The sequence below is a fragment of the Thamnophis elegans genome, chromosome 17 (genome assembly GCF_009769535.1).
Source record: "Thamnophis elegans isolate rThaEle1 chromosome 17, rThaEle1.pri, whole genome shotgun sequence".
Taxonomy (NCBI): Eukaryota; Metazoa; Chordata; class Lepidosauria; order Squamata; family Colubridae; genus Thamnophis; species Thamnophis elegans.
Window position 1 is genome coordinate 5,211,327 of NC_045557.1, and position 12,061 is coordinate 5,223,387.

The 12,061-nt window shown below is 45.7% G+C and overlaps 1 protein-coding gene across 1 annotated transcript; it reads left to right on the top strand.

Moving 5' to 3' along the window:
- The first annotated feature begins 8,160 nt into the window (after positions 1-8,160).
- On the top strand, positions 8,161-10,497 carry RUSC1 (RUN and SH3 domain containing 1). Its single transcript, XM_032234284.1, is given in 6 exon segments — positions 8,161-8,388; positions 8,391-8,571; positions 8,658-8,731; positions 8,734-9,007; positions 9,140-9,680; positions 9,683-10,497. Coding segments are annotated over 6 exon segments (1,464 nt in total). The 5' UTR covers positions 8,161-8,339; the 3' UTR covers positions 10,028-10,497.
- Positions 10,498-12,061: the final 1,564 nt, after the last annotated feature.

Genomic DNA, 12,061 nt, shown 5'->3' on the forward strand with positions numbered 1-12,061 from the left:
GATATTTCTCTGTTCACACTGAGAATATATCTGCTGAAAAAAACACCACTCTGGCAACAAGAAGGGCATCTGGCCAGTAAGCACTGAACTCCATTCAGTTGTCCACATTCTACCCTGCAAAGGTCATTATTAAAAGATGATGTATGCTGCTTTTTCCCATTTGTTTCATCCTGAGCCTCCCAGGGGGCTGTGAATCCTTGCCCCCAAGGGTCGACGGCTGGGGGTGATTGGCATTGTAGTGGATTTAGGGAACAGACGAGTTGCTGCTTGGACGTTACTGGTCTTTGACGCTGGCGGTGTCTTAAGGGGTCGGTTGGAAGACTCTGTACCACCAATAATAAATTATTTTCCAAATGGATTTTGTGTGTTGAAAAGAGACAACCGAGGGAAGGTCTCCTCCTCCTCCTCCTCCTTCTTTCTTCTTCCTTCTTCCTTCTTCTTCTTCTTCTTCTCCACCTCCTCCTCCTCCTCCTTGCTAAGAAGTGTCTTCTTCTTGCTCAAAAGTGTCTTCTTCTCCTTCTTCTCCTCCTCCTCTCCTTCCTTCCTTCTCTGTCAAACCATGTCAGGGAACGGAGTTGAAAATAATCCTCATCTTAACGCCAGCAGCTGGGACCGGAGTCTCCGTGGCTAAGCAAGGCTGTTCTTGAGTGCTGTCTGGTTTTATCACTTTTGTTTGCCACAGTGGTCAAGTTGTTAAGTGAGTCATGCAGTTTGTTAAGTGAACATAAGAATAAAGCACCAATAATAATAACAACAGCAATCATATAATGACAATTATGTGGTAATGGCAACCTGCATCAACCATCAGTCAATATTTGTGAGACATTTTTAAATGTTCAGTTGACTTGAGTTTCATGTTTAATGAATAAGAGATAATTAATAATAATGATAATAATTATCTACACAGCTATGGATGAAACATGTAAAAAGTGATGCCCATTGTCACTTGGCACCATGTCCAAGAATTTTATAGATATATCCACAAATTTCAGCTTCCTGCAATAACACCAGTGGAACTGCAAAAAAACTGTGCTACTCGGAACATCTTATATTTTAAGAAGGTCCTTGGTTGATACCTAGGACGCTGGCAGCAAACCGTATCAACCATTAACAACAGTCACTGGTATTTGTGATGCGTTTCTGAATGTTCAGTGGCTGAGTTTCATGTTTAATGAATAAAGTATATAATAATAGTGATAATATATAATAATCTTATATTTTAAGAAACTCCTTGGTTCATACCCAGGACACTGCAATCTGTATCAACCATTAGCACAGTCAATGGTATTGTGACGCATTTCTGAATGTTCAGTTGGCTGAGTTTCATGTTTAATGATAAAGTATATAATAAATCATCATCATAAGAAGGTCCTTGGTTGATACCTAGGACGCTGGCAGCAAACTGTTATCAACCATAGCACCAGTCACTGGTATTTGTAATGCATTTTTAAATGTTCAGTTGACTGAGTTCCATGTTAATGAATAAAGTATAATAATAATAGAGATAATATAATATAATCTTATATTTTAAGAAAGTCCTTGGTTGATACCTAGGACGCTGCAACCCGTATCAACCATTAGCACCAGTCACTGGTATTTGTGATGCGTTTTTGAAATGTTCAATTGGCTGAGTTTCATGTTAATGAATAAAATATATATAAAATCATCATCTTAAGAAGGTCCTTGGTTGATACCCAGGACGCTGGCAGCAAATGTATCAACCATTAGCACCAGTCACTGGTATTTGTAATGCATTTTTAAATGTTCAGTTGACTGAGTTTCATGTTAATGAATAAAGAGATAATTTTCCTGCCCCTTGCAAATGGACAAAGTCAGAACTCATAATCAAAATCGCGGAAAATGATTGCAAAGCTAGACGCACCCGAGTGCTAAATTAATCCAACTGGTCCTTCTGTAAAAAGAATACGACTTTTGCTGTATCCAGAAACTCACGGGATAATAAAAGTGGGAAAAGTTGTTGAAAACGAGACGGTGAAGATCGTGTGGGACTTTCAAATACAGGGCAAATCATCATTTGGAACACAACACGCCAGATAACACAGTTGTAGTGGGTCGAAGCATACAATTTATCGATATCCCTTTACCGCCAGAGTCGAAAGAGAGAACTAGGGGAAAATCACGAAATATTGCGACCTGGCCATCAAAATTACGTGATTATGGATGAAACGTGACAGTGATAGTTACCCATGTCCAAGAATTTGCAAAACACATCAACAAATTGCAGCTTCCTGCAATAAATAACACCAGCAGAGCTGCAAAAAAACTGCTACTCGGAACATCTTATATTTTAAGAAAATACTTGGTTGATACTCAGGATGCTGGCAGCAAACTGTATCAACTATTAGCACCAGTCACTGGTATTTGTGATGCATTTCTGAATGTTCAGTTGACTGAGTTTTCATGTTTAATGAGTAAAAGAGATATAATACTAATAATACTACCTTAGCTCTTGGGCCCATTGGTTAAGACATGAATTGTTAAGTTTTTACCAGAACCAAACTGAATCGAATTGAAAATTAAATCAACAACAAACGACAATAATAATAATAATATCAGAACAAAGCACTGCATGGCCAATTTCTGGAAAAAATAAAAGATAAAGTGGACGGTGAAAAACTTGGTTATGGTTAACAACAGGTACATTAAAGAAAGAAACAGCGTCACTAATCCTCGCTGCGCAAGAACAATCTATCCGCACAAATGCCATTAAGGCCAAAATCCATCCATCCATTTATCTATCTAATCTATTTTCATCTCTCTCTCTCTCTCTCTGTCTGTCTGTCTGTCTATCTATCATCTATTTTCATCTATATATATCAAATATATTTTCATCATCCATCCAACAATCCATCCATCTAGTCAGTCTGTCTGTCTGTCTGTCTGTCTGTCTATCTAATCTATATGTCTATCTATCTATCTATCTATCTCTATCTATCTATCTATCTATCTCTATCTATCTATCTATCTATCTCTATCTATCTATCTATCTCTATCTCTATCTATCAATCTCTATCTATCTCTATCTATCTATCTATCTTGTCTGTCTGTCTATCTATCTAATCTATATGTCTGTCTGTCTATCTATCTATCTATCTATCTCTATCTCTCTATCTCTATCTCTCTACTCTATCTCTATCTATCTATCTATCTATCTATCTATCTATCTATCTATCTATCTATCTATCTTGTCTGTCTGTCTATCTATCTAATCTATATGTATGTATGTCTGTCTGTCTGCTACTATCTATCTATCTATCTATCTATCTATCTATCTATCTATCTATCTAATCTATTTTCATTTATGTATCAAATCTATTTTCATTATCCATCCATCCATCTAATCTATCTGTCTGTCTATCTATCTAATCTATTTTCATCTATATGTATCAAATCTATTTTCATTATCTCTCTCTCTCTCTCTCTCTCTCTCTCTATCTATCTATCCATACATCTAATCTATTTTCATCTATATGTATCAAATCTATTTTCATTATCCATCCATCCATCATCCATCCATCCATCCATCCATCATCCATCCATCCATCTATCTAAATTATCTGTGTGTGTGTGTGATGTGTGTGTTTGTGTATGTGTGTTCAACTTCAGCTCCATTCCAACGGGAGTTGAGCTGGATGACCTCCGGGGTTCCCTTTGGCGTCTCTCTCCTGGAGACACCGATTTAGTTCCAGCACAGCAAGCGTTAAATAAGTGAGGTGCGGGGGGGGTGGGGTGGAGAGAGAAATTGCAATGGGAGCTGTCTTTGGCTCCTCCTCCTCCTCTGCTTCGCTGGGTGAGCTCAGCCGGTGGGGAAAGCTGGCACGGCTGGGCAGGGCTGGGTTGAACCCAACCCTGCAGCAGAGATCAGGGAAGGACAGGCGGACAGCCAGCCAGACAGACAGAGGCAGGTGAGTGTCCTTGAAGCCGACACCCAGCAGCAGCTGCAGCCCCCTCCTCACCCTCCCACCCACCCAAAAAACCAGTCTGGCTTTGTGTTTGGAAATGCACCAAGTCATGGATGGAGGAGAGGATGAGTGACAGGACCAAGAAATAAACCAGCTCCCCCCCCCACGGCCCCCCTCTCTTAGCATCCTTCAGGTATGTCCCACCTGCTTCCTTATTCTTTTTTTTTTAATGTGCATCCTTGCCCCAGATGTGTGCACCTCTGCACTGCTCCCCCCCCCCCCGCCTTTCTTCTCCCTCCATCCAATGTTTGTTTGCAGGGAGAGGAAATGGGGGTGGGTGGGTGGGGGGGTTTTGAGGATGCAAAGCTGTCGCCATTCGGACTCCGGACACACCCCAAAGACCTTCCCCTGCTCCCCCCCCACTTTTTCCTCCTCCCCCCCCACTTTTCCAAGAGGCAATCCCAAAATCAGGAATTGGTGTCCCCAGATCTTCTATTCCATCTGTTTTATTTGGGGGGTGGGGGGAGAGACGACACAGGAGGAAGCGGGAAGGGAGGGGTCCCCCTTCTTCTTTACCAGTTGGAAGCCTGCCTGCCATGTCATCTCTCTGCAGTGGCTGCCTGCAGAAAAGCAACCACCAGCCCCCCCCCCCCCAAATCTGGTTAAAATTGCTTCTGGCTGTTGTTTCCTTCCCATGGTGGGTGCAGGGGGGGGTGTCTTTCCTGCTTTTCGAGCTGGTCAGCCTAGTGGTCACAGGTCCCAGATCTGGGTTTCGAATGCTAGTTTTCCTCCCTCCCCCATGTGCTCAGCAGCCCCCTTCCCAGGCTAAAAGCAGAGCTGAACCCCAATATTAAAGCCAGGAACTGAGATTTGAGAGAGAGAGAGAGAGGGAAAAAAAACCTATCCATAAAATATTTAGTACCGTAGCATTAAATCCAAAGTAGGAAGGTTCTCTGAGCTTCTTCAGAGGGCCTTTCTAGGGGGTGGAATTAAAATTTAAAGTTTGGGGGGGGTGTTTTCCATAGTTATTGGGCATTGCATCATTGGCTGGAGCAAGATTTAGTCTGTGGAGCTGATATTCTTGGGTACAAGCAAAGACATATTCACACAACCGTCAGCGATTCGGATTTGATTCTAATATTCTGGTCTGCTGAGGGTTGAAAATGTTATTTTATCTTCCTTTCTGCTCTGCCAACCACCAAGGGATCTGGAAGGACTTGTTTTTCTAACCATTTATGGTGATTTTGCTGGAACCTTGGGGTGGGGGCAGTGTTTAGCCAACCTCCCCCCCCAATAAAAAGGGAATTCGGTTTATACCTCTGTGGAATACCTGCAGGGCAGAAATATCGAAACAGAAGGAAAACAACATCAGAGGGTTTTTTCCCCCACTCCCTGTTTGCAAAGGAAGCAGATTTGCAAAGTAGCTACTATCCGATGTGGCCAAACGGCAGAGCGGAGCGAGAATGGATCTCAAAATTATTATTATTGTTGTTATTATTATTTTTAGTGTGCAAAGGGTTTTTGCAATAATTGTAGATAATGTTTTCCACTTCTCGATTGTTGGTTTTGAGATGGATGGATGGATGGATGGATGGATGGATGATGGATGGAAAGGAAGGAAGGAAGGAAGGAAGGAAGGAAGGTGTAATGGAGATGATTAGATAACTAGATGATAGATGATAGATAGATGGATGGATGAATGGATGATGGATGGGAAAGGAAGGAAGATATAATGGAGATCATTAAATAGATAGATGATATAGATAGATAGATAGATAGATGGATGGATGGATGGATGGATGGATGGATGGGAAAGAAAGGAAGGAAGGAAGGAAGGAAGGAAAGAAGTTATAATGGAGATGATTAGATATATAGATACATGGATGGATGGATGGATGGATGGATGGATGGATGGAAGAAGGAAGGAAGATATAATGGATGATAAATAGATAGATAGATACTTTAACTTTAACTTTTAATATATTTATATGCCACCCAATCCCGTAGGACGATAGATAGATAGATAGATAGATAGATGATAGATAGATAGATAGATAGATAGATGGATAGATAGATATAGATGATAGCTAGATAGATATGGATGGATGGATGGGATGGATGGATGGATATATAGAGACAGACAGACAGACAGACATAGGAAGGGAGGGAGGGAAGGAAGGAAAGAGAAGGGAAGGGAATGGAAGAGAAGAGATAGATAGATAGACAGATAGATGGAAGGATGTAGAAAGAGAGAGAGAAATAGATAAACGAGATAGGAGGGAAGGAGGGAAGGGAAGGATAGAAAAAGAAAGGAAAGGGGAAGGAAGGGAAGGGGAGAAGAAGGGAAGGGAAGGAAGGGAAGGATAGATATCTGTAGACAGGGAGGGAGCTGGGGGGGGGCTGGTGAGGGGAGGGGTCTGCCACCCGGCATCCTTGTTGCCAAGAGAACCCCGGTTTCTCTCCTTGAATCGGTGAAGGTTGAACAAGACACGGCAAAGAACAGCCTGTCCCCACCCCCCACCCACCCCCCACCCCAATCTGCGCACTTGAAACAGACAAAGCAGGCTCCGTCTTAGCGGGCTTGTAAATCTCCTTTAGCGTCGATCCGTTAGCTTTGGGCGAGGAGCAGATCCTCCCCAGCCAAGAGCAGTCTACCTGGAGAATGGGCACTCAGGGCTCTCCAAAAGGGGGGGGACTCTGTACAATGCTTCTGCAGGCGGTTATCCTCCTGGTGTTTGTGATGCATTGGGGCGGGGGTGGGTGGGGGGAATAGAGCTTTGGAAAGGAAACGGTGAACGAGCCGAGTGTGGAAATAGCTTGGAAAATGTGTGTGTGTGTGTGTGTGTGTGTGTGTATGTTGTATTTGTGCTGATAAATAAATAAAGGGAGACTAGTATAGATCTATTTCAAGCTATTTAGCTCTCATCAGCTAAGCCATACCCTTACTGGGATTCGAACCTGGGCTGTATTACACGTTAGGCAGATGTGTTAACCACTAGGCCACACATGCCTAACATGCAATACAGCATAGGTTCGAATCCCAGTAAGGGCATGGCTAGCTGATGAGAGCTAAATAGCTTGAAATAGATCTATACTAGTCTCCCTTTATTTATTTATCAGCACAAATACAACACAAATGTAACAAAAAGGCAACATTAAAAATATTGGGTTTCTGTCTGGATGGTCTCTTGTGACGAGCCGATGGACAGAGAATGGAAGCAGTGAGCTTCCTCCTATATATATATATATATCTCAGGCTGATGAATAATAGAAGAGGAACCGCTTAGCACACTGGCTCTGCCCAACACACCGATTGCATCTGCCGATATTTTAGTTGCAAATGGGTGTTGGGGAGGGGTTGTGTTAATGGAATGAGCTCATGGGAGGGAGGGACGGAGGGAGGGAGGGAAGGAAGGAAGAAGAAGAGAGGAATTGGTAAGGAAGGAAAGGAGAGGAACTGAGAAGGAAGGAAGGAGGGAAGGAGGGAAGGAAGAAAAAAGGGGCAATTGCTAAGGAAGGAAAGGAGAGGAACTGAGAAGGAAGGAAGAGGAAGGAAGGAAGGAAGAAGGAAGGAAGGAAGAAGAGAGGGGAATTGCTAAGGAAGGAAAGAGAGGAACTGAGAAGGAAGGAAGGAAGGAAGAGGAAGAAGAGGGAATTGCTAAGGAAGGAAAGGAGAGGAACTGAGAAGGAAGGAAGGAAGAAGAAGAGGGGAATTGCTAAGGAAGGAAAGGAGAGAAACTAGAAGGAAAAAGGAAGAAGAGAGGAATTGGTAAGGAAAGAAGGAGAAACTGAGAGGAAGGAAGAAGGAAGAAGGAAGGAAGAAGAGGGGAATTGCTAAGGAAGGAAAGGAGAGAAATTGAGAAGGAAGGAAGGAAGGAAGGAAGAAGGAAGAAGAAATTGGTAAGGAAGGAAAGGAGAGGAACTGAGAAGGAAGGAAGGAAGGAAGGAAGGAAGAAGAGGAATTGCTAAGGAAAGAAAGAGAGGAACTGAGAGGGAAAGAAGGAAGAAGAAGAGAGGAATTGGTAGGAAGGAAAGAAAGGAGAGACTGGGAAGGAAGGAGCGAAGGAACAGAGATAGATACTGATGGAGATGAGTTGGAAGGAGGAACAGATACAGATGGAGATGAAAGGCAGGATGGTAGATACATGAGATGGAAGGAAGAGAGAATAAAGGAAGAATAGATAAACAGATGAAAAAGGAAGAAGGGAGGGAGGGAGGGATAGCACCCTGAACTTGACATCCACCTACCTTAAAGTTGTTGAGGTTGAGATAGCGAGAGGGGGGAAGTAGACCAAGCAGTGATGTCCATTCTCCCCACCTGTTTTTCCTACCTTTCTCTTCTCCATCTTCCTTTCCAGAGACAACAGACGGGCTCTTGCCTTCCACGCCTCTCCTCTCTCCACCTGCCCAGGAGCCATGCAGTCTCCCAAAAAAAGCTTGATCTGCAACTTAAACCACGTTCACCTGCACACATCTCCTTGGGCCTCCACCTCTCCAGGCGCCCAGAACTTCAAGAGGAGGAGGAGGCCAACACCTTGGGCCCGTCCAAGGAGCATGGACTGCCACCAATGCGAGGAACATGGCGGTCACCTGATCCCCAGCCTGGTGGACGCCAACTCCAACAACCCATTGTTGACTTGCCGGTGTTGTGAGGCTCACCCGTATCATCTGAGGTCAAGCAGGGCCTCCAGTCTCCATCTTCCTTGGCCAACTGCCCAACGGTCAACCATGAAGAAGAAGTGGAGGAAGAAGAAGAGGAGGGGAGGAGGAGGAGGCATCTCCTTCAGACCCAACTTCTTCATCCATCAGCAGTGCTCGGACCTCAGCTTGGATGAGTCTCCCGTCTCGGTCTACTGCAAGCCCTTCCCTGCTGAAGAGGCCCGGAGTCCAGAAAGCCAACCAATATTGTCCCCTTGGAGGACACGCAAAACGTTCTGGTCCACCCCCAAGAGAGAGGTCCAAACCTTAATGTCCCCCGAGTTGGACATCCTGAGGTCCATATCTGGGATAGTCCAGACAGTTTGTACAGCAGCAGCTCACCAGAATCTTCCTTTGACAGCTCTCCTCCTTGTCCGGAAGTCCTAGTTGGATCATCTCAGGTTGGGTCCATCAAAGTTCCTCCTCTTGTTCCTCCCCTGTCCGACCCTGCAGGGCACCTCCCGCAGTGCCGGTGGTGCCCCCTCGTGGGGCGGAAGTAGATTCTAACTGCAACGCGCTCCCTGCTCGCGAGGTCAAGTCCAACAGCGTCGCCTTGGTCCAAGTGGACATCAACTCCAACCGAGCCCCGCCGGCGAGGTCTCGTTTTGGAGGCGTGCCTCCTCCGATCCCCCCTCGGACCAAGAGGGGTCTTCAGGGGTTGAGAGAAGCGAAGAGGGGAAGCTCACTCCAGAAGTGGTCCCTCCTGAAGCTGTGGAGCACCCGTTCCACCGCGGCGAACCACAAGGAGAAACATCTAAGAAGGTCATCACCTCCTTCCATGAGTTGGCTCAGAAGAGGAAGAAGATGGCGTCCGCGCCGCCCGTTCTCCACACCAAGAAGGACCAAAGTGATTGGCTGATCATCTTTTCTCCCGACACAGAGATGCCTCCGTCTCACGAACTCTCCTGGGGAGCCGGACAGGAGACCACCAAGCTGCCCACTTGTCCGCCCAAGGAGCCTTCTCCTCCTCCTCCCCTCGGTGTCCAACGAGGGATCATCACCTTCAAGGACCTCCGTCATCGGAAGCAGAGCAGCCAACTGGCCACCAAGGCGGGCAACCTGAGCCATCACCGGGGGCATCCTGGTCAAGGAGTCCCCGACGGTCGCGCCGGGCAAGAGATGAGCGATTCGGAACCGGGGGCCAATGGACACTTGTGGGGGCGAAGGAAATCCCACCCCGGATGAAGAGGTCCCGTCCGGGGCTACAGCCGATTGTGGAAGGAGGTTCTGACGATGGAGAAGATATAGGAGTCAAGCCGAAACAGCTTGGGAGACCCTTGGAGACTCAACCTCAGGAGAGGTGGGATCTTGACGTCTGCGGGAAGGCAGAGGCGGCGGACAGGAAGGTCCCTAAGGGTAAGATGCTGCTCCTTTTCTTGATTGACAGACCGTCGCTCAATAGATGAAATGATTAGGATCAGGAGGTTGTGAGTTGGATCCTAGTTAGAGGCACGATGAGAATAATTCTGCTGAACAAAACTCCTCATTGGCAACAAGAAAGGCAATGGGCCAGTAAAACACTCTGCTAGATTCATTCAGTTGCCCAGACTACACCCTGCAAAGGATTCTGAGATCGTTAAACGAGGATGATGATAAGCAAGGATTCTGATCTCAATAGACACAGCTCTAGGCAGGTAGTCCGCGACTTACGACCACAATCGAGACCAAACTTTCCCTTGCAAAATGAGACCACTGTTAAGAGGAGTTTTGCTTCATTTTACGACCTTGCTTGCCACAGTTATTGAAGGGAATCCCTGCAGTTCTTAAATCAGTCACACGCTGGTTCGGTGAATGGGGCTTCCCCGCCGACTTTACTTGCAACAGTCGTAAGTGTGAAAAACATTGCAAGTCACTTTTTTTTCGGTGCCGTTGTAACTTCGGTCACTAAGCAAACTGTCGTTAAGTCGAGGACTCCCTGTAACAGAAGGAGATTTGAACAGCCACCTGAAAGGCATCCTTGCACGGCAGAAGGCTTAGAATACAAGAAGCGGAGCAAATTTCCCTTTCTCACATCGGCACACAGCCATTTAACATCCGCGATAAGGATAATAAGGTTTCTAGTCCCTAAACTCTAATCCTGTCCAATCTCATTTTATCAACACTAATCAATAAGAGTAGGGATCAATAGTAAGTAAATAATAAAATCAATAGTAGGGACGCGGCGGCTCAGTGGCGAAGACCCTGAGCTTGTCATTCAGAAAGGTTGGCAGTTCGAATCCCCAGCGCCGCCTAACGGAGTGAGCTCCCTGTTACTTGTCCCAGCTTCTGCCAACCTAGCAGTTCGAAAGCAGGTAAAAAATGCAAGTAGAAAAATAGGAACCACCTTCCTTCGGCGTTGAGTCATGCCGGCCACAGGACCCCGGAGACGTCTTCGGACAGCGCTGGCTCTTCGGCTTTGAAACGGGGATGAGCAACGTCCCATTAGAGTTGGGAACGATTAGCACACATGTGCGAAGGGAACCGTTACCTTTAATCATAATAAGGCAATAATTATAACACTACGAAGGCTTAGATAAGGCAGGATCAAAATGTCCCCATCCAGCTGGTTAACCACTTTGCAATTATATTAGTAAGACAATAATTATAATTCGTAATATAATTAAAACAACAGAAAGTTTCCCGAGGATTTTGGCTTCCTTGTTTTGTTTTGTTTTTCCCTTTTCTTTCCTGAATGCTCCTCCCATCCTCCCTGCGAGTCGATTAAATTTTTGGTTGCTTCTCCCGGAACCACTTTCTTTCGTTCCGAACGCTTCCACCTTCACCTTTGGAGCAAACAATCGGGAATGTTTGCAAACTTGCTTCCTGCTTTTGTTTAAAGAGCCAGAGGTGGTGGGGGGGGTGTTGGCCGAAGGGACGAGAGGTCACCCCCCCCACTCCAAAGAAAAAAAAGGTAATCTGAATTTAGCTTCCTTCGTCAGCAGAAAGGAAGGAGGGTAACTGAGGTTTACGATCGGGGTTTAATTGTGGCTCGGCTCTTGGGGTTTCCTAATGTGGTGTGATGATGCAGGGGGGGGGGAAAGCAGAGTGCAGCCTCCTGTTTTTGCATGGGAGGGGGCTGTTTTTAACCTCTATATTCCTGCAGGGATCCTTCCCCCCCCTCTCAATTTCTACCTTGTAGGCTTTGAGTTGCAGAGAGTAACAAGGAAGCTGTCACCCAGCCAAGGATGAAGGAGATTATAGCAGGGGTGAAATGCTATTAGTTCGGAATGGTTCGTCCGAACCGCTAGTAAAAAATGCTAACAGGTTCGCCCGAACCGGTAGCGAAATAAATGATCAGACGATCAGCTGTGAGGCGCGATTTAGATCCAGCTAATCTAAATCGTGTGGCACTACGGATTCCCTCTCCCCCCCCCTCGGTTCGCCTACTTTTGCAGGCGCCCATCCGCCCAGACGTCATCACGTGCGTTTCTGACGCTCTGCGCATGCGCGGGAGATCCTGC